At 37.4% G+C, this 24,258-nt stretch overlaps 1 protein-coding gene across 2 annotated transcripts in view; it reads right to left on the bottom strand.

Moving 5' to 3' along the window:
- Positions 1–24,258, bottom strand: part of slc29a3 (solute carrier family 29 member 3) — an 88,828-nt gene that overhangs the window by 19,089 nt on the left and 45,481 nt on the right. For both annotated transcript variants that reach the window (XM_051923905.1, XM_051923906.1), the window contains 3 exons: positions 15,310–15,392; positions 14,744–14,970; positions 4,166–4,328 (listed from right to left, as the gene is read on the bottom strand). In XM_051923905.1, coding sequence (XP_051779865.1) covers positions 4,166–4,328; positions 14,744–14,970; positions 15,310–15,392 — 473 coding nt within the window. The remainder of the gene's footprint in view (positions 1–4,165; positions 4,329–14,743; positions 14,971–15,309; positions 15,393–24,258) is intronic.

Here is a 24,258-nt window from a genome sequence, read left to right as displayed (position 1 = left end):
TCAGACCTGAAAGGCAAACAATTACTTTCTATGCAATTCTTGGCACATTTTTCCCTCTACGACAATACAATCATCCTCATGTCACTGAATGTTTCTTCCAAGGCCTTTATAAATACTCTTCAAAATGTTATTGCTTCTGCTCCAAGGATAGGGGCGTACATTCAAAATAATACAGAATACTGGTAAATCTATTACATGTACTGTAAATACAATAACGTTTCTAAAAATGCAATACAAGTTGAAAGGATGGAAAAAGGCATTGTACCAATATTATACTGTATGTTAACAAAGGTAATATTTATTTTTCTGCAACCTGAAGTCACGCTGAGATAACTCTTACTAGTACAAACTCCAAATGTCAAGGATTTGTGAATATCCCCATACCTTGCTGTACGCTCTCCTTTTAGGGAACTACAACAAGAGCTCTGGCTTTAGTAGAACAAGATTTTGCATTCTGCAAGCCAGTTTTCTCTACCAAATTCTAAATCTGTACAGACCTGTTTTGTTTAAGCCCACTGCCCAAAGACAATGAAGTCTCACCCCCACTTGTCAAAAAATTACTTTTAATATCTTCTTCGATATGCACTCAGGTGATATTTGAATCCTGGTACCAACTATGAGTTGTGGCATTGCTGTTTGAGTTAGTTAAAGAAGAGGATAGTGATGTATTGCCTCTTATACACTGCTGTTCATTTTGTTTTGTATTTTATCTAGAAATACATTTCTAAAACTATACTCTGTTTAATAGTCTTTGATATACTCTCTATTGTCACCTCTTCAGCCACAAATAACCGACCTGCCTCTGGAGACTATGTCCTTAGTGCTGCTTTGCAACATAGTTTCTCTCCCACGCTTGTGATTCACATAATGATCCATATTGACAGAAAAGGCTGGCTGATTTGGGTTACTTAATTAAACCTGACCTCAGCTGGAATAAATTAAATATATACAGGGATGAGAAATAAAGCCCTGGTTTAATACCACTCACCACTATAATAAACAGGCTATTGACTAATTTTAGTGATTATTGTTTATGTTGTATTTTTGTTGTGTCCGGCATTTTGAATTTGCAAATTGTATTACGTGTTTGCACGGTCTGTTCTATTTAGTGTTGTTTGCTTTTACTGATAGCAAGCAAAAGCAGAATTCTCAAATGTGTATGATGCAAAATGAATAAATGAAACACTAGAATATTTTACTCACTATTACATGCAGTTACTTATTTTTATTGTTGCATGTATGTTACAATAAGAAATCTGTTCATTCTGCTTGTATTCGCCATTAACCATTACCTTTTTATTTAATGCTACTTCCTCTGAAGAACAGCTTGAGGAAGTGTTATGAAAATATAGTTGACTCAAGTTTTATAGATTGCTCTTTGTCTGACTCCTCAAAAAAGTCAGTTTGCTAAATGCAAGCCTTCTAAAACTGCAAAGCTCCTGAAAACTTAGGTCTAAAGATCACTAAGGCAAGCAAAATGCCTTCATATCACAAGGGTCCCAATCCTAGGAGGGTAATACAGTATAGTCTGATATGCAAACAGAAACAAAAGTACACAACAACAGGGTGAGCATCAATACCTGTGGAAATGAAGATAAGAAATCACATATACTAACTTTAAAATAGCAATCAGTAAAATAATTCCATATTCCTGTAAGTGAAGTTCAAATAAAAATAAAGTGTCATTAATGAGTGCTTAATAAGAAATATTGAATAAGGTGCATAAAAATAAACAAATAAGAGGATGGAGATTTATACCAAATAATGTTGGAAATTCAGCTATGAAAATTGTTCTAAAACTACCAGGATTAGACCCTCATCTGCAAACATTACACAACAATATACCATGTAGGGCTGAGTACTAATACCCCTAGATAGCTAGACACTCTCAAAACAATTAATTTTTAGGTGGGTTTGTGGATAATTTTCGGGTTGGGGTCAAAAACGTAACCGTGTTTTCAAGACTTGTTTGTAGAGCTACAGCTATGGCTCCATCTATGTCATCTGAAGATCACCTCTCCCACCACTGAAAACATCCCTTTTTATGCCAACCTTTCAACAACTGACTTTGCAGGAGTCAATGTTTATCATTTATCAATACAATTCTGTATACTGATTTATCAATTTTTTGATGATACTCCTCCCAGCAGTGATTACTAGTGCCAGATAGTCATTGGCCAGTGGAAGGCACCTTTAAAAAATTTATGTGGAACAAAAAAATATACCCATATTCTTACAAATTACCTTATTTGTATATGCAAGTGCTTTGAGCATGGGAAAGGTGTTATACACTGCTCAAAAAATTAAGATAACACTTAATCATCACAGTCTAACACCAAGACAATTATGCTTCATTGATATCAATCTGTCCAGTTAGGAAGCATAAGCGACTGTGAATCAGCTTCACCTGATTTGGTGCAAATTAAAGTGACAACAGGTGCAGTGCAGAGGCAACAGCAAGACAACCCTGATAAAGTAGATAGAGTGGTTTTGCACATGGTGGCCACAGATGATTGTTCTCTCCTTATCCTTCTTGACTGATTCTTTTCTAGTTTTGTATTTTTCTAGTGTCTTTGTCACTAATGGCAGCAGGAGATAGTACCTGCAGCTGGTTCAGGTTGCACAGGTAGTCCAGCTCCTCCAGCATGGCACATCTATACATGCTGTCACAAGAAGGTTTGATGTGTCTTCCAGCACAGTCTCAAGAGCATGAAGGAAATAACAGGAGACCAGCTGTTACACAAGGAGAGCTGGACAGGGCCATAGAATGTCCATCAACCCAGTAGCAGGACCGGTACCTGCCCCTTTGTGTGAGGAGGAACAGGAGAAGTACTGACAGGGCCCTACAAAATGACCTCCATCTGGCTACTGATGTGAATGTTTCTGACCTAACTGTCAAAACCAGACTCGAAGAGGATGGTATGGGGAACCGACATCCTCTACTGGGACCTGTGCTCACAGCCCATCACCGTTCAGCTCGAAGTGGCATTCATGACAGAATATCACAATTGGCAGCTCTGCCACTGGCACTCTGTCCTCTTCACATATGAGAGCAGGTTCACACTGAGCATATGTGACAGACATGAAAGAATTAAGCGACACCGTGGTGAACGTTATGCAGTATGCAACATCATCCAGCATGACCAGTTAGGTAGTGGGTCAGTGATGGTCGGACCCACAGACCTCCACATGCTACAGTATGCTACAGTACCCTGACTGCTGTTAGGTACCGGGATGAAATCCTCAGAGCCATCGTCAGAACTTACACCGGTGCAGTGGGCTGTAGGGCAAGAGTGCGTAGGCAGTCTTGGATGATGAAGGCATTGATGCCACTGACTGGCATGAACGTTCCCCAGACCTCAATCCAACTGAAAACCTCTGGGACGTTATGCATCGGTGCATCTGACGGCACCAAGTAACTTCACAGACTGTCCAAGAGCTCACTGAGGCTCTGATCCAAGTCTGGGAGGAGATCCCGAGGACACAATCCGTTGTCTCATCAGGAGCATGCACAGATATTTCTGGGAGTGCATATTGGCACATAGGGGGCCATACACACTATGAACCACATTATGAGTTGCCATACAGAAATTCATGTTGGATCAGCCCGAGATTTAAATTTTTGACTTTGATTTTTGGTGTGATGTGGAATCCAGCCCTCAGTGGGTTGGTGATTTTGGTTTCCATTGACTTTTGTTACATCATTTTGCTCTCAACAAATTACACAGTATTATTATTATATCATCGAGATCCAATGTGCGATTTAAGTGATCCCTTCATTTTTTTGGACAGTGAATAAATAAAATGCATTATAATTAGAATTATTAGTATGTCAGAATTTTATAGCATGTACTACTCCAAGAATGTCATGATTGTGGGAAAACACTTCTACTTTTGGCATACATACAGTAATTTTCCTGTGTAGCAGGGTTTTTTGTTTCTACACTTTCTCTGAATTAAGGTTTTAATAGATTAGAATCCTGTAGCTCTACATTCATGTTATTACCAATACAGATTACTTTTCCATTGCTTTTGAATGGGGTGAGTTAGAGTAATAGATTGATTGCTCTTTTCTTACAGTGATCATCCTTAGAACATGATTTCCTGTTTCATCAGAAGCAACAACCCTTGCAATCAATGTAAGAACATTAAGCAGACGACTCACCTGGAGTATGCAAGACGGTTCAACAGCAAGTAAGCGATGATACACAGAACGATAAAAATATCTGCTGTTAAAAAATATGCCAATGCACTGTCAGTGATGTCATTGCCAGCAGCCAGATCTATTATAGATGCCACAGCGCTAAGCGTACCACCCATGGCCTGACCTAAACAAAGAGAAAACATAAATACAAAAAATTAAGAACAATAATCAATGCACTAAGAAACAGCAATGAACAGAGCTCAAGCTTTCAGGAAACTCTAGTGCACATTCACTGTTTGTTTTGGTTTATCTCACTTTGCTGAAAATTTCCTAACTTCCCAGGCACAATTTTTAAAGTTCTGTTTATTCAGATATATGCATACAATGTGAACAAAAGTATGCATAAAAATATGTGTCAATTTATGCAATCTGTAGGTACTTTACAAGATCAGGTAAATCTACAGCAGACTAAACACTTAACTTTGAAAACTGTATAGACAGATAGAAAGGACATACAGAAAGACAGATAGCACTTTATTTGATGCATAATCTTAAAAGGAACCATTCTTTCTTCTCCTATAATGTATTTCAGTTCTAAGAAGAGTAGTACTTATTGTATACCAAAAGCACTAGGTTAAAGATGACATCAATAATAATGAGACACAATGCAGATTATTTGTGTCTCAATTAAACTGATTGTTTTGCTAGCTAAAAATAAGGTTAACCAAAAACAAAAACACGCTGTATAATAATTTTTGACAAGTTAATTAAATATAAAGATTAGTATTTGAAAGTATTTCAGGTAATGAAAAAAGAAACAAACTATTTCTTGAAACATAATATTTCAAGCAATTCCGGGTGGCCAACAAGCCCAAATTTATTCTCCATTGCTATTTTCATAACGGGAATTTTTGGCCACCGACTATATAATCCTGAAAAAGAGTCCCTCATATATATATCCACATCATGCTACAACTATTACTTAACATGCACCTGCATTCTAGCCATAATTCTTTTAAAATATGAACTGACATCCACTTTTATGTTATGCCAGTAAGTCAACTTAGCATGGAATTATACCTTAGCAAACTGCACAAAAACATTTTTTTAAGTATTGTTAATGCAACTATTGTTTTCCAAATTAGTTCTTCTTTTAATAGTTATTGCCACAAAAGGTATTTCTGCTAATGAGACCTTTAAAATGCTAGGGTCACACAGATCTACTAACGTAAGGCTAATTATATTGTCTGTAAAGATGAGAGATGTTTTTGTTTTCCTTAAGGACAAATAATCAGCTTTCAGTAACCTTCACATTAGTTTTGGTGTTACTACACAACAAGAGCTGTGCACTTCACTAACGTGATAAGATACACCACAGATGTTTTCTCCTCTCAGAATCTGCCTGCTGCTCGTTTAGAAAAATTGTGCTTTCTTGGACTGCAATAGCAGTCACATGGTATGATGATCCCTCCCTGGCTGAGTTGAGTGAGCATACTGGAGCTTATTTAATAATGATGAACAAGCTGGAAAATGTTGATACCTGTATATCTTGCAAAACAAAATTGTCGAGGAAAACGTCATCAACAAAAATAGCATAAATATTGTCAGTGATAGTGTGACATTTTATTGCAGTTCTTTTTAGAGATGGAAACAGATGCAGTCACTCACGGAACTGGTCTGGGGGGGATACAAAAGATCAGACCTGCTGAAATGCAATGTGTGCTCAATCTTTTGGTTTACATGCATGATCTTCTGTTTCATAGACTGAATTTCTACAGTGGAACAGTTTTCAAAGTGTTTAAAACATGCCTAAAAGCTGCAAAATAATAAAAGCAAGTCATTTTAATACATTAACAGTATACCAGTCAGTCACAACATAAAAACCACTGACAGGTGAAGTGAATAAAACTGATTATCTTGTTAAATTGGCACATGTGAAGGAGTAGAATATATACAGTATTAGGCTACAAGTAAACAGTCAGTTCTTGAAGGTGATGTGATGGAAGCAGGAAAAATGAGCAAGAGTAAGGATCTGAGGGCCAAATTGTGGCGGCTGGATGACTGGGTTAAAACATCTTCAAAAATGTAGGTCTTGTTGGCTGTTTCCAATATGCAGTGGTTAGTGTCTACCAAAACTGGTTCAAGGAAGGACAACTGGTGAACTTGCAACAGGGTCATGAGTGCTCAAGTCTTACTGATGAACATGGAGATTGAAGGTTTGTCCTTGTGGTCCGATCTTGCAGATCACAACTTGCTGAAAAACTTAAACATGACTGTGAGAAAAAAGTGCCAGAACATACAGTGCAGCTTGCTGCATGTGGGGCTGCATAACCACAGATCAGACAGTGCCCATGCCGACCCCTGTCAACTGCCAAAAACGCCAACAATGGGCATGTCAGCATCAGAACTGGACCAAAGAGCAACAGAATCAGGTGGCCTGGTCTGACGAATCCCATTTTCTTTTAGATCATGTGGATGGCCAGGTGTGTGTGTGTTGCTTATCTTGGGAAGAAATGGCAGCAGGATGCACTATGGAAAGAAGGCAAGCCGACAAAGGCAGCAAGTTCTGTTGGGAAACCTTGGAACCAAGCATTTAAGTTTATGTTACTTTGACATGTATCACATACTTAAAGATTGTTGTTGACCATGTACACCTGCTTGTGGCAAATTTATTCCCTGATGGCAGTGGCCTCTTGCAGCAGAGAAAAATGTACCCTTGTATGCTGCAAAAATTGTTCAGGAATGGTTTGAGGAACATGAAGAGTTCTAGGTGTTAACTTGGCCACCAAATTTTCCAAGTCTCAATCTGATCATGCATCTGTAGGATGGGCTGGAAAAACAAGTCCGATCCATTGAGGTCCAAGTTTGTACCTTACAGGATTTAAAGAATCTGCTGCTCATGTCTTGGTGCCAGATGCCACTGAACATCTTCAGAGGTCTTATGGAATCCATGCCTTGACGGTTTAGAGGTGTTTTTTTCTTTTTTTTGGTAAAGAGGGATCTACACAATACTAGGCAAGTGATTTTAATGTTGTGGCTGATTGGTGTATACTGAATATGCTAAAAAATAATGCATAATGTATTTTTGCTGTTCTGGCAGTAATTTTACATACAAGTTTACATACAGTGCACAATCTGTAAAAGTGCAAACAATCTTTATTTTATAAAGAATTCAACAGCTTGGAGAGTATGTGAATTTACTTTTAATAATCTGATTCTGATATGTAACTAGATACTTTGAAATTTTGTTAAATACAAAAAGATTAAAAGAGAGGCGCTTTAAGCCTAAGCTCTAGCACCTATGCCACCCCAATCACACAATCACATCACACTTCCAAATAAAAACTTCCTTCTTCTATAGCCTCCTTGTCAAACTGCATGTTGATGCTGTAAGTCAAATTTACACACCTGAATCAAACCTAGTAGTATAATAAACATTGTCCTCTGACAAATATATTTACAGTGAAATGGGGTGTAGAACTCTTCCTCACCAGTCCTCCTCATTTTACACAATCCAATGAGGCAAATGATGAGAACTTACACATAATAAGTGCTTCTGCACTTTTACAACACATAGTCAAACAAATAAAGTAGATGGGAAGCACACTTTATTGAGACTGTGTAGTGTGTAGTATGAGTACACTAAGAAAAGAAGGGTCAGAAGATACAAGACAGAATATGGTGAGTACAATGAGCAATGTTTATCATATATAACAGTTGTCAATGTCAGTAAGCACTTTTTGCTTTAAACCACCATAAAGCACTGAGGTTGTTGCTTGAGGCTGGGGCTGCTTTTTCAGCTTGCAGGCATATGGTAGGCTGGTGGTGCACAGAGTTGTTTCTTACCAGTTTTCACCAGCAGCTATAGGGGTTGCAGTTCCCCAACTGTAACCTTCCAAGGGACAGTGAGTACATTTTAATCTTTTGTACTACTTTAATTTTGTTTGATAGAGCTATTTGTATTTATACACTTATATTCTAGTGACCTAATGTGACCATATTCAAAACATGTGCTTGCTTTTCTAGCTAATGGTGTTGCTACTGCTAGGGATGCACCGATACCGAAACGGGTATCTGGTATCGGTCTCGATACCACATTTTCTAAAGTACTCGTACTCGTTAAAAGTCCCCCGATACCGGGGACCGATACCCCGGTCTGAGAAATGTCTATGTTTGAGCGGTGTGTAAGGGGTTAATCACAGGCGCCGAGTGCCCGCCCCCAGGCCCCAGCTGCAGCTCAGAGCGGGGAGAAGGCGAGGCGAGACATGTCAGCCGTGTGGAACTATTTCAAAGTGAATGAAGACGACAAAACAAAGGCGGACTGCAAATTGTGCTCAGCGAAATTGTCCAGGGGAGGCTCAAAAGGTAGCGCATTTAACACAAGTAATTTAATCAAGCACCTAAAATCCCAACACGACAACGAGTACAAAGAGTTTACCCACACTTCTAAACCAACACAACCCATGCTGCAGCAAACTCTTGCAAGACGAGAGAAAATGTCCGGAGACAATCCACGTGCTGTGAAAATAACACAGGCAATTATCAAGTACATTGCATTGAGTGACCAGCCACTCTCGGAGGTAGAAAATGTGGGATTCCTGCATCTCCTCCATGTTCTGGAGCCCAGATATGATGTCCCAAGCCGCCGCTACATGACTGACACGGAGCTGCCTAAACTATACGACTCCGTGAAAAAACATATCCACAGCCTACTGCAAGCCTCCTCTGCGTTTAGTTTCACCACGGATATTTGGACAAGCAGTGTTAGCCCCGTGTCGCTAATTAGCCTAACCTCCCAGTGGACAGACGAGAGTTTCTTGTTTTTTTTGTTAAATTATATGACTAAAGCTGTTACCTGTAAATTTAAATCATGTTTTTATTAAGTACTCGGTATCGGCAAGTACTGAAATGCAAGTACTCGTACTCGTACTCGTTTTACAAAAAAGTGGTATCGGTGCATCCCTAGCTACTGCATTAAATACATTTTAGTGGCATGCAAGAGGGCCCCTCCCTAATAAGCAGGACAGAATATCAGGAGCTTTGGCTGAAGGAGTCATTTCTGTCCTTAATTAAAATTATGCACGAGGTATAAATAAGAATCTGTGTTAGTGTCCGGTTTAAAAGGAGCTTCAGAATAATATAAATTATGGGAGTGTATATTTTCATTCCCATATTAAATAAATAAGAGACTATTCTTTATCCCTGTCAAGTAACATTGAAATTATAAACATTTGAATGTATAGCCTTTACTTATACAGGTCACTTACTTCTTATCATTTGCTTTAATTGAAGGTGAGTGTAAATGTTTAGTCTAACATTTAACATACTTTGCATAGATCTTATCTAGTTTAATAAAGTAATTCCCAGACCATTGCTCAAATTCCTTTTTAATTTATTCCCTTTAACATAAATTGAAATTAGGCCAAAGGGCTAAAAAACAAACAGAAGCAGGCAGAATTAGTGTTTGTTACAGAAATGGAGCGAGAAGAAGGGTAGAGAGACAGAGTATAGAGCAGGGGTGGGAAAAATCAGTCCTGGAGGTCCGCAGTGGGTGCAGGTTTTTCTTCCAACCCAGTTGCTTAATTAGAAAGCAATCCATGCCAATAATTTAATTTCATGGCTTGTTAGTGCTTTAACTCTGCCATGTCAAGTCATTCTCATATCCTAGATTTTTTTTTTCTTTCTAAGTATATCACTTAAATGATTTGAAGGCTAAAACAGATGACTAATTCTCAGTCCTTCACTTTTTTCTCTTCACGTTCCTACCAAGTATTTAATAAAACCAAATAGTGCATGATAAATACACACAGGTGTAAATGGAAACAAACTAAATGGAGAAATGCTGGTTTCTTTTGTTATTCGTATCTTATTGCTAATAAGGAGCAATTAAAAACCAAAATACAGCTATGTAAGGCTAAAATAAGCAATAAGGATTCAAAATCTTAGCAACTAAGACAATTAAAATGAAGCAGAAGTGTTACTTGACCAATAAGTGCTTCTTATTAAGCAATTGGGTTGGAACAAAAACCTGCAGCCACTGTGGCCCTCCAGGAATGACTTTGCCCACCCCTGGTATAGAGCAAAAGGCCATCCTAGCAGATAGCAAGAGATTTAATTTCATACATTTAAAATCCTACCTCACAACATTTATGTCATGGTAACAGAAATTCCATAGCCACAATGCGGTCCACGTCACCTTCCAGTGCTCAGTAGAACAGGCAAAAATACATTAAAACGAAATCTGCCAGTTTTGAGCCACTCTAATTTGATATTAACTTCAGAGTCGTTATACTTTATACAAACTGTCTAGCGGATATCTTGGATTTTAAAATTCCCATTTCAGGTAGACTTGTTTTTCTGTTGCTAATGAAACATGCCTTCATTAAATAAACAAACAGCACAATTAAAATTTATGCTGTACTTTAAGTGATATGATATATTTCTTTTTTTTTTCCAGAAAGATCTGCTACTTCCTCCTCCTTGCCATTTCTTGATTCATTCACTAAAACCAAATTTGATCTATACAGATGTACTGAGATGTCAGAAGAGGAGAATCAGTGGAAGTTTTAATTTTCTTTCTTGAAAATAAAGCCTGTAATAATTCAAATGTATTTAAACTACACATAAAGCTATTCTATATGTCTTCTGAAAGAAAATGTATTTTAGTATAATTTGCTTTTAAAACATGATGGTCTTTAATGAAACTGATTTAATGTTTTTTGCAATATACAGTACATTTAATTTACACAGAAAGCAAATGTATGGAAACCTGAATCTTACTCCTCACTCTTGAACAGTACTGAAATTTAGATTTGATACACCAGGAATACATTTATCATTGTTGTACTGTGAGAGCCAGCAGCATTTCTCCGCCTACATATAAAAGCATCTTCTCCACCAAGGAAAAAAACATTAGAGCCAGAAGGTATTGTATTAAAATCATTTCTTTTTATAATAAACTTTATCTGTAGACATTTTACAATTATAGAATTGTTTTAGCACCACAGGCTGGTTTAGTCACTTGCTGAGGGCCATTCATGAATTAGATGTAGGGGGTTGGTGTGATGTAAACATGCAGTCCTCTGGTGTAAAGTCCAGCATGTTAGAAACAGGGCTACACCACCTGTATAAACACAAGGAATGCTCAGGGAATAGCAATCCCACATTAATATATGGAAAATAAGACAAGATAATGTCAGTGCTTAAAGCCTTCTGGGAAAGAAATAACGAGCAACTACATACATGCATCTGAGGAGATGCTGATTAAAATAATTAAGAACGATAAACAAATTTCTGCATGGTACAAAACAATTACTAATGAGCAAGAATGTTTAGAAATCTAAGACTGACAGGCTGCCAAATGATTTTTAGTTAGTGTAAGTGCAGAAAATAATGATAGCTTCTAACTAACTTTTTTACGAAATCTAAACTGGCCGATTTGTATACATCAATATTCTGAATCTGCTTATTCTTATTTCATGTGGATCCAGAGACTATACCAACCACAGTGGATCTAAAGAAAGAACCAACCCTGGAAGTAGAGTGAACCCAAGAATACCCCCACACTTACTCCTACTGGGTCAGTTTAGAGTTACCTAACACACATTTTTGGGATGTGTGTGGAAAACTAGAGTACAAAGCAAAATACCCTTACAGAAATGGACTAAATTGTGATAAACTATGAACAGTCAGGTACAAGGCCAGCATATAAATCCATTTTTTAAACCATTGTATGGTGCACTCGCAGATATGTGCAAGTGTTTAGTTACTTCAGTTCTAAGCATTTTTATCATTTGCTTTGTATGTCTATATTAAAAACATAAAAAAGCAAACATATATATTAATTAATTAACGACGAGAGAGTCCAAAATTACTTTGCAATATAGTTGCTCTCAAAATCATGATATCACTACAATGTTACTAACAGCTTAGCTTTAACAGTGAACTTTGGAAACGATGACAATTGTTCAATCAAACCATAAAAATCTAATGTTTTATACTGCACTTATTTTATATTTCAAACTTTTGAGATATTAAATTATAATACAATATTTTATGATTGTGGCTAATAAACAACGGAGTGCAAAGTGCTTGAAAACTATCATTTACTTTAGACACCAAAATGAATAAAATGATAATGAGAACCCCAATTCTCCATACAGTGCATCCAGAAAGTATTCACAGCGCATCACTTTTTCCACATTTTGTTATGTTACAGCCTTATTCCAAAATGGATTAAATTCATTTTTTTCCTCAGAATTCTGCACACAACACCCCATAATGACAACGTGAAAAAAGTTTAATTGAGGTTTTTGCAAATTTATTAAAAATAAAAAAAAAAACTGAGAAATCCCATGTACATAAGTATTCACAGCCTTTGCTCAATACTTTGTCGATGCACCTTTGACAGCAATTACAGCCTCAAGTCTTGTTGAATATGATGCCACACGTTTGTCACACCTATCCTTGGCCATTTCACCCATTCCTCTTTGCAGTACCTCTCAAGCTCCATCAGGTTGGATGGGAAGCATCGGTGCACAGCCATTTTAAGATCTCTCCAGAGATGTTCAATCAGATTCAAGTCTGGGGTCTGGCTGGGCCACTCAAGGACATTCACAGAGTTGTCCTGAAGCCACTCCTTTGATATCTTGGCTGTGTGCTTAGGGTCGTTGTCCTGCTGAAAGATGAACCGTCGCCCCAGTCTGAGGTCAAGAGCGCTCTGGAGCAGGTTTTCATCCAAGATGTCTCTGTACATTTCTGCAGTCATCTTTCCCTTTATCCTGACTAGTTTCCCAGTTCCTGTCGCTGAAAAACATCCCCACAGCATGATGCTGCCACCACCATGCTTCACTGTAGGGATGGTGCCAGGTTTCCTCCAAACGTGACGCCTGGCATTCACACCAAAGAGTTCAATCTTTGTCTCATGAGACCAGAGAATTTTCTTTCTCATGGTCTGAGAGTTCTTCAGGTGCCTTTTGGCAAACTCCAGGTGGGCTGCCATGTGCCTCTTACTAAGGAGTGGCTTCCATCTCGCCACTCTACCATACAGGCCTGATTGGTGGATTGCTGCAGAGATGGTTGTCCTTCTGGATGGTTCTCCTCTCTCCACAGAGGACCTCTGGAGCTCTGACAGAGTGACCATCGGGTTCTTGGTCACCTCCCTGACTAAGGCCCTTCTCCCCTGATCGCTCAGTTTAGATGGCCGGCCAGCTCTAGGAAGAGTCCTGGTGGTTTCGAACTTCTTCCACTTACGGATGATGGAGGCCACTGTGCTCATTGGGACCTTCAAAGCAGCAGAAATTTTTTCTGTTACCTTCCCCAGATATGTGCCTCGAGACAATCCTGTCTCTGAGGTCTACAGACAATTCCTTTGACTTCATGCTTGGTTTGTGCTCTGACATGGACTGTCAACTGTGGGACCATATATAGACAGGTGTGTGCCTTCCCAAATCATGTCCAATCAACTGAATTTACCACAGGTGGACTCCAATTAAGCTGCAGAAACATCTCAAGGATGATCAGGGGAAACAGGATGCAACTGAGCTCAATTTCGAGCTTCACGGCAAAGGCTGTGAATACTTATGTACATGTGCTTTCTCAATTTTTTTATTTTTAATAAATTTGCAAAAACCTCAAGTAAACGTTTTTCACGTTGTCATTATGGGGTGTTGTGTATAGACTTCTGAGGAAAAAAATGAATTTAATACATTTTGGAATAAGGCTGTAACATAACAAAATGTGGAAAAAGTGATGCGCTGTGAATACTTTCTGGATGCACTGTATATCTCTATATGGTTTTGCCAGTTAATACAGTTTGCTCTCAGATCCTAAGATATCCAAGGTTAGTTAAAGTAACATGTATGAGCTAGTATAGGTGAATATGTGGGTGTGCTTGATGATAGATTAATATCCTAGATGCTGTTGGGATATATTCTAGCTTTCTATAACCATGTAATAGAAGCAGGATCAAATGGACAGATGAGAATTGTGGCAGTCCATGGATCTGACATTCTTTAAGAGTAGCTTGAGAATGTTTACATATCAAAATTGATGCGTAGTTTGTCTCAGCAAAACAGAACAAAATAGAACCTCTTTTGGATCCACTTGAGGACTGAATGCACCATGGCAACTGAGAAAACTCCACTTACCATTATAAATGAATTAATAGCAAAAATGTAAGACTATGGAAATTAAAGTGATATTAAACTCAAAATGCAACCCCAAGCATAGTAACTAAAACGTCCTAAAAAAAGACACATAATTATTATGATATAGTGTAATATAACATTTATCTGTGCATAAATGTTTTGGGCTAAGATACATTTATCAGACTTTTATGTGGATCTTAAGTAGTAAAATTAAATAAATTATATGTTGCATGTTAATAAAGAATCAGAGCACATTTTGCTCTTCCTGTAATCTTTCAAAGCAAACTAAATAAAACATGTATTGTGTTTAGAACGATTACTGATGATTACTCAGTTTTTCTTCTTGAACCAGAATCTTAAGTAGTGAATCAGATGTAGTAAGCAACAGATCCAGCTACAAAGCATTTCAAAACTGCATACACATTCAACATTAATCTTGTTTACACCTTACCCGAGATTAGTGCCTGCGAAATTCGCATAGGGAATCGACCCGTCACTCCAAATACACTTCCTGTGAATACAGTGGAGGCTCCACTAACACAGGCCACACACACTAAGGTGGCCACAAAAAATTCCTTTGTCACAGCTGAGGTATCAACCTTCACAAACACAGTTGTGATTATGAAAATGGCAAGCATTACAGACAGAGAGCTCAGTACACGGACAGTTGGGGAGACCCTAAAAGAAAAACAGACAAAGTTTAAGTGTTTTACATTAACTAAAACAGAAACACTGAACAAAATGAATGGCACAGCAGCCTTTTTGATTCAGAAGAGAGGAAAAGGTATGCTACTAAAATGAAAACGGGTGGTCTTTCACTCTCAGGATTGAAAAACAAACCCAAGTCCACTTCCCTAGTTTGTCATGACCAAGACAGACAGCAAGATCAGACTAAGAAATAACATTTTCTGGTCAAAAAGAGGACAACATTTTTCAAAAAAAGTTTACAATACGACTAAATCTGCCTCAATACAAGTTAGATACAAGTACTAACAGCAGTTAATGAAATCCACCTACTTGTTCACAAGAAGGAAGTTGAGAATCAGGCATATAACAGATGGCACAGTGGATGCAATTGAGAGGTAACCTTCAAAGTAATTCTGCAAAACAGATATTTGACAGAAAATATAATTTCACCATCACTATACATCAGTCTTTAATAATTCTGTCAGCAAGTATAATTTTCTAAGTTCTACCATTGTTCACTATGATTAAAATAAGACGCCTGCATGGTATAAATCTTGAAGGAATGTTCTCTAAAGTTGGAGGCAGAGATTTAGCCAATTATTAATATTACAATCAAACCAAAACCCAAATAATTGTTAAAACATGCATAACACTACATTAGATGTTAAAGTGAGGAAATATTACAATTACATTTGCTTTGCTACTTAAGCTAACAGTGCAAGTTAGAGGGTGACACTACGCTTACTCCGAAAGTATGTCAAAGCATTTTAATAAATATGCCAGCATTTAGTCTGCAGAATAAAAAGTAGTGCAAAGTAGGTTTTTCTCCTACTATTCTAGTCTCTAGAGTGCTCTACAAGTCTAATCTCCTACATCTACAGCGATCACTCCAAAAGGGTAGTCATGGTGAAAAGTCCCCAAAGCAATAAGCACTAAAATTAATGCAGAGTACAATTCTGAAACCAATTCCCAGAGTGTTACAATGGCCCTCCATTGCTTGTAATTTTAAGAGAAATTTATTTAACCCACTACTTCAAGACAGAGAAAAAAACACTAATTGCAAGCAGATAAGAAAAGTGCCCCCCCCCCCCACCCCACCATGTTGAAAACAACATAACATTCTCACAACCACTTAATCCAACCCGAGCTTATTTTTGAATGTTTTCCGTTTTATAGAGATTACTAGTTGCACTCAACAGGTTTTCTATCAAGTATAGATTTAACCATTAAGGGTTCATTTTACAAGTATTGATTTTCTAAGCTCTATCTTTTGTTAGACATACAAAAGTAGAAACAACTGAAATAATGTGTGTCAGTATAATCTGAGACAACTTTAACAATATTACTCATGTCTCAACATGAACTTTCAAAAGATTTAGGGATATTTTCACAAAGAGGGAATGTTTTTGTTGCAAACCCCTTACACAGAATAACTGCAAGGAAAACAATATATATGTAAAACAGATTTTATTTAATAATTTTACACAGGGGTGGGATAAATAAAGGGAAGATAACAAGATACTAAATATTCATAAGTAAAAAACCAAAACCTGCTACCTTTCCATTCCTTACTCTTTAAACGAGACAAAAGCACTTCTTTCTCTTAATGCATGTCTACATCAAACCATAACCTTGTTTCACTTCTTCTCTTCAGTGGAGACCTTGCCTTGGTCATTACTTACCTCCTGACACTTACTGTAGACTCAGTGCCCTTCTTTCTGTACCAACATGATATCATAACATTAAACATCAACCCCCCCACCATGGGACCTGCTGGGCAAACACCCCCCTTGCCATTACATTCTGCCTGCATAACACCAACTAAGCATGATTAGCAAAATCTGAATCTCCTTACATAAATAATGCCATACCTGCTTAACATTATTTCAGTTCTCCAGTCATACGGCTGCCATTAATATTCAAAGTAATTTAATAATTACTGAATGAATCCTCGCCTTTCATAGAACAATTTTGTAGATACAGTACATTCCGACTTTACATATCTCCATATAACCTTCCCAAACCAAGATAATGCAAATCATGGGGAACCCCAAGTACACTCTGGTAGCAGAAAGTACAAACCATGACCCAAAACTGGACAGGGCCAACCCATGCACAAAAACAAATTTTCACTCGATTCCCAATCACAAATTCTAGATAAAAATATTAATGAACTCCGGTAGGCTGACACTTAGTTTTCAGAGTGAGCCAGTAGCATTGTTTTAACCTGTCATTTTGTGATTTCAAATCTCATCCCTTACTTATTAAATGAAACTGTTTACTACATTTTAATTGTGTCTGCTATTGATAATAAAAGTGTAAGTAAAAATAACAGACAATTATATATATATATATATATATATATATATATATATATATATATATATATATATATATATATATATATATATTTAAATATAATATATATCATTTCTAAATCCACTTTATCCTGATAAGGTCAATGGGGAAGCTGGCCTATCCAAGCAAGCATAGGGTGAAAGGCAGAAATAATCCTTGGACATGGCTCTAGTCCATCACAGATTGAACAGACACACACAGGGTCGAATTTTGCACCGTCAGTCCACTTAACCTGCATATCTTTGGGAGGAATCCGGAGCACCCAGAGGAAATCCATGCAGACATGGGTCAAGCATGCAAACTTTGTGCAGGGAGAACCCGGGACATGAACCCTGGTCTCCTTACCGCAAGGCTAAAAAATCATTAGGAGATATTTAGTTACCCATCCAGTTTCTAAACCGTGCTCTTCTGGCTAAAAGTCATGGTGAGATGGTGCATCAGTTCAGTATTGAGCCCAAGGCGGGAGTCACACTTTGACTCCCAATTAGTTAATATAGAGACATGACTTCAGTAAAAAAAAAGCTAACCTATTGAGATATTTGAAGTAAATGAAGTACTATTTGAGTGAAAGTTACAGTATTTAGGGGCAGAAACTAACACAGATGCATTTTTTTCACAAGGTTAAAGACTGTGTACACATAATATTTCCTGAGGCATGAACACAGAAATGGTAAAGTGTAAAATGCTTTATGGTAGTGGAATGTTGCCTGATGTGAAGAACACAACCAATGACGAACACACTACAGCACCTTGAACTGTAGTAATTTTTCATTAAAATGTAGACCAGACCTGCCCTTTACAAACCTCCAAGGACTGTTAATATCAGGTTCACAGAGGTATCAGATTTTGTCTCCACTAACGTAAGGCTACACCCCTTTTTGATTTGAAGGGATCCTGATGCAAGACTATTGAACAACAAGCTTCTGAAATCTATTGTAACAAGATCAGCTTCAGAGGCAGTTGAAGCATTTCTAGTGTAGTTATCAGGGGACATTTTTCCACAGTATAAGAACAATCAATGTGCACTTCTCAATAACAAACCAAATTACTTGAAGAGCACAGCACTGAACAAAGATAAACTCCATGGAAAACACTCCAATATTAGCATTCTTGTTTCTTGTTATAAAGAAATTGTGAGCTAAACATACTTGTTGTAATATTCCTGGGTTGTTCACTAGAGGGCACACAAATAACAGCATTAGATCCACTTAAAAACTGCATCATACTACAATGGTTTCCTGAGAAGCAGATTTGTTAACTTCAAAATTCAGTCAAACCATTAATGTAACAACTCATTAGCTACATCTATATGTTCACAGATGTCATTCACAACAGAAAACATAGCACAGCTCAGTAGTCAAACAAAGGCTTTAAAATGTTTGGACATTATACATAAAATCCATTAAAATTAAATTAAATAAGGAGTGATAGAGACAGTAAGGCAATGTTTAGAATAGTGATGCAAATTTTAATCACATTTGATATTTAACTATGTTGACTGATCAATAACAATTCATTGCTAGGATGAGAGAAAATAAACAAAGGTTAATATTCTCACAAATGTTTAAATTTAGAAATTGCACAAGGAAAATGTTTTTATATTAAGAGAAATTGTGTCAGAAACTGTCTGTTTACATTATTAAAAAGAATTGTAAGTATTTATGCTTAGTAATAAGAGCATACTGACAAACCACAACAGTCAGTCACACATGCATCCTGCTAACTGTTATGCCAGCAGCCTGAGAACTTGCTGTTATACTTGCTATGCTGTTTCCACTTCTTGATGGAGTTATGTTAATACGTTTTGTTTTTAAAATAAAACAAAATGCTACAGAGACCCGGTCATGCACATCGGTAAATGCCTAGTCACAATGTTTCAAGCACTACAATGAAAACATGCAGTCACTTTGTCTAGGAGTCTCCATGTCTACAAGGCAGTCAGTTTTGTGGCAAGGCCATCAGCTGCATGTTTCACTTGAAAAATGTTATGTCTGTAATACCACCGATTTCAAATGTCAGCCATCTCTGTATTGGTATGTTATTTTGATAAACCACTCAGTTGTTAGTGCAGTGCAAAGGTCATCTTGCTTTTTGACTGAATAGTTGCAATTTCAACTCTAGTGTCTTCTTCTTAAATTGTTTTCCTATACAGCTGGTAACAGTGCTTCTAAATGGAATGTGTAAACCAGGTTTATGAAAACTGATAGGCTGCCCAATAATGTGGATTGGTAATAGATCTTCTTCTATCATTGTATGCACCCTGTGTGATTTCAACTTGTCATCAGGTTTTCCTTTTCTAGTAATGCATATATGGAGAGTTGCTACAGACAAACATCTCGAGTCACATACCTGTTTTGTATGTGGTAATGCATTGTAGATGTGCCACTTCTATACTTCGTTACAACTATTAAACAGATTGCAGCAAACTTCACAATCCTTTCAGCTAAAATGTCCCCAAACCAAGTGATGTTTAGCACTTCCTTTTTGTTGATGGTATCTACTCTGCTTCAGAATGATCTGATATGTACCTTAAATACTGCCCTTATATGTCTTTTTAAATTAACAATATTTCTCAAAGTAAATCTATACAGCAAGGCAATTAAAAACCCTACACAAGTTTAAGTTAATAATGTAATCAATAATATTATTTGAATTACACTGTTTTTGAAAAATGGTTAACTGGTAACACCCATAGTTAAGATGTATTTGACAATAACATGTACACAAATTATGCGCAAATTTGTGAAAAAACAAATTTTTGTTAGAATTTAAACTCTTTCACCAAAGAATATATGAATAATTACTCAAAAAAGTCATAAAATATTTGATGTTCACCTTTTAAATTCAGGGTTTAATCTACTAAATAATTACTCCCCACAAGACAATCTGAATTTTAGATAAATAACTAAGAAGTACAGAATATGTGGAGTGGAAATGGCTGTTATTTCTTCTAATTTGCAGCCAAGTAATGTGTTCTTAATCTGTTTACATTGCTTTGATTACATTTGACAACTTCCAAAATTGCATTTTAAGGTCACTGAATATGGGTTCAACATAACACAAAGCCTCTCTTTTCCTGGATTATACAGACGCTTATTTCACAAGGCACAGACAGCTTCAGTAAGTTGTAGCTAAGTGCTTACCATTTTTGTCGCACATGCCTTGCTGATCTAGATGTTTTAGGAGGCTAAAGTTTTGGTAAAAACAATATTCAGTTCTGCGTGTAATGAAGCCGACAATGGTAGCCCCCAATTCCTCTGTCCAAAAGATCATGCTATTTTCCACATGCTTCCCTTGAACTAAAGGCCCTTTGGTCTGATTAGCAATTCCTTGAGGGAATCATAGAAGCGGCAGTGTGAATTAAATTATATCAGTAGGGTGCACTGCTGCAGCATCTTGCACATACATAAAGAGAACACTGTGACTTGTGAAAGAAGAGTGTAAAGATAAGAACACATCATCAATAGCACACCTTTGGTGTCACATAAATATTTGGCTTTATTTTGCTTTATGTTTTCACTAAGATGAGTGAGGTATAACCGCTTCGTACACTAATAAATATAGTGTATGATACCCTAAATGTCACCATGCACTTCTGCAATCTTTTTACACAAAGCCTCTTTTTTTATGGCATACAAGAAGAACTTGTGATGCGGTCCTTCCTCCAAAACTACTCTCAAAGACTCTCTCAGACTTTTAAGTTACATGGCGTACTTTAGGACAACTCCCGTTTTATTCTCTCCTTGTTAATTTCATAAAGGTTATGACAGGTCTTAAAAAAGCTCCTACTAATCATTTTCTACTATTTAAGGATCAACAGCAAAAAGAAAAAATAATCCTTGAAGAGGTTTTTATAACACTGACCTACTACTGTGTGATATGAGACATGTTTGAGAGAAAGCGAATGAGAGGGTACTACTAAATGATCAATATAACAGCAGGAGACAGTACAGTTGTGTTCACAGACCACTTGGATGGTAATGTGCATCTGTGCACTGTAGGTGTTATTCACCGTTATTCCGCCAAGCTTTCACATAACTAACACATATTAAGACAAATTTCAGCAACATAGCCATTATTTTGCATAGCACTTATATTTAGTTTGTAACAGTTGACATCTTCTTGTACATTCAGCCTAACAGGTCACGGAGGAATGTTTCCTGTAACTGGAAAACATCAAGTTTAAAAACCAAAACACAGTATTATAATGATATATTTTTAACAAATTAAAATTATTATCTTTGGTGCCAGATCAGATTACTTAATGGGAGCCAAACATTTCAATAAAAAATTGGGAGTGGTTTCCCATAGACTTAATCGTATACTCAGATGTGGGGGATGTACATTTGAGGAGTAAACTGCAAGACAATGATTATATTTTTATATTATGTATATTAAAGAACCATCAACAACAAATCAAATCAAATCAAATCAATAATATATTGAACAATTATAAAAGTAAAGTTGAATTAATCGGAAAAAAGTACCACTTCTAGTTAGTGAAAATAGCTCAAAAGTTGACAGAAATCTACGTTTTGTACCTAATACTTGTATGCAAAATTTGGTTGACCTAACTGAAAGGGTAGTCATGCTACTGTGTTTATACACACACACACACACACACACACACACACACACACACACACACACACACACACACACACACACACACACACAGACAGACAGACAGACAGAATTCCAAAAATGGTATTTTCTGACTCAGGGAGGTCTAAAACGTCAATGTAGTTCAGGTCAAACCATATACTGTACATTAAAGACAATTCCAGTTTAGGAAATGGAGCTCTAAAAACATGTATAGCCAGTGAACTGATTCTTACAATCCTTAAAAGTTTGTTTTATGAAAGATACAATCGTACTGCCAAGGGAAGGTAGAGATGCTGTTGATCTCAAAAAAGACAAGGAAAAGTCATAACCATGTCCTAAGCAGGTAGAATATGCATACAGTATGAACAAACATTAGCAAGGTGAAAGATGATAGCAGACCTCTTAAGGGGTCCCAACCCAGATTTAAGATCAACAGACCTGTTGTGAGTGCCACTGAGGACAGTCAGGAACATCAGCACCAGCTACCAAAATGGAAGGTGCCAGGGGGTGGATGCGCTAAAACCAGAGGCCAGGAGCAATTCCAATTTCTGTTAGGTGGCAGCTTGGATACGCACAGGGTTCTCAAAAAACCTGGAACTGCACCCCATAAGTCATGTTGGGCCACCAGAAGCAGTTCTCGGTCCAGCAAAAAAAAAAAAAAAAAAAAAAAAACCTCCCAGCCCTACATCAAAGAGTCAGGGGAGAAAGAAAGAAAGAAAGAAAGAAAGAAAGAAAGAAAGAAAGAATTACTCTTTTTATTTTTATGTTATTTTATTGTTGACTCTCGGCACTGCGCATGCGTATTGGCGCCGTTCTCATTCCCCACCACCTTCGCTAATCATTCTTGAGGCAGATTGAAGACTTAATTGCCAGCTTAAGTGAAAAATTAAGGAAAACGTACTAAGTAACTGCAACACAAAAACTAACAATCAGTTTTAACGCGAAAAGATGCCAACGAAAGAAGAGAAGCAGCGGGCCGCTAGGGTGGAGAAAAGAAGAGCTGCTCAGGAAGCAGCAAGAGCATCAACCTCTGAACAAACAAATGCTAAACGAACAGAGAAAGAGAATGAAAACTAGGAATGCTCAAGTCAAGTGTATTCACTGCACGTTATCGTGCAGTATGCCGTTACTGGTAATATATAAAAGTTATCGATTGTAATGAAAAATCATCAGATTACATCATAATGTCGGCATGAAAAAAAATTACCGCATCTCCAAGCGTGTAAATAGTAGGGTAAAATATTTACGTAAGACCGTAAGAGTGCTTCCCCTTTGAAAAATCAGCCGTCATTTTCTAAACAATATTGAAGACCAATTTGAGACATGAAGAACCATGCCTAAGTAGACTGTTTCTGCACGAAGTACGTACCCAAATGTTTAAAATTTGAAAGTAATGGTAAAAATGTGCCCTGCAATTCTTTTTTCTCCAGAAAATTGCACTTGTCCGCGGACAACTGAAACCAGAAAAACTCACTTGTCCGACGGTCAATTTACCTGTGTCGGACAAGTCGGGTGTTGGATTTCCGCACCCCTGGTTGGTTTGACTTTGTGTCGAATGAGCGATTGCTCATGGAGTCCTGAATGAGGCACATTACCTGCATTGTGAGGAAGCGTCAGTTACGGCACTATGGCCATGTGGCGCGTTGCCCCGAGGGTGATCCGGCACGTAAGATCCTCATTGTTGGGGACCCGAGTGACTAGACCAGGCCAAGGGGTCGCCCACGTAACACCTGGCTGTGACAGATAGAGGGTCATTTCCGAAGGGTGGGACTGGACCACATGTCTGCCTTGGGGGTACAAACCGGGATCCCGAGTTGTTTCGTTGTGTAGTGGGTGTGGCAATGGACTGTACCAGTGCATGCTCCCCAACTTGACTTGACTTGACTCGATCCATTTTCATAGTACTTTAAAATACTTGAAACTACTTGCCAGTTAAAAAGAAAGTTACAAAATGTTTATGGATAACATTGTGGTGCAGTAATTAGTGTTGTTCCCTTACAACTTTAGAGGGGCATTGTATTCAACAGTACTCTCTGTGTGTAATTTATGCATTCACACAATACCTATTAGGTTTTTCCTTGGGTACTGGCCCACAATCAGTAAGTGTGGATACAACTGTAGTTGCTATAAATAAAAAAAGTAAATTGAGAAAGTAATCAATGGATTGTCTAAACTAAGACAGCAGAAGTGACAAAAAAATTAAATGATACTATAGTATGTTCAGCTGTACTAAGTGCAAGAGTGACACTGTTAAGAAGAAAAAAAAAATCATAGCACTCTGATCCTAGAAAAACTTTAAATGCAAATAAGGCTAAG

This window comes from Erpetoichthys calabaricus, chromosome 2 (assembly GCF_900747795.2).
Source record: "Erpetoichthys calabaricus chromosome 2, fErpCal1.3, whole genome shotgun sequence".
NCBI lineage: Eukaryota > Metazoa > Chordata > Cladistia > Polypteriformes > Polypteridae > Erpetoichthys > Erpetoichthys calabaricus.
The sequence above is the reverse complement of the archived record's forward strand: the minus strand, read 5'-3'. Positions and strand labels throughout refer to the sequence as shown.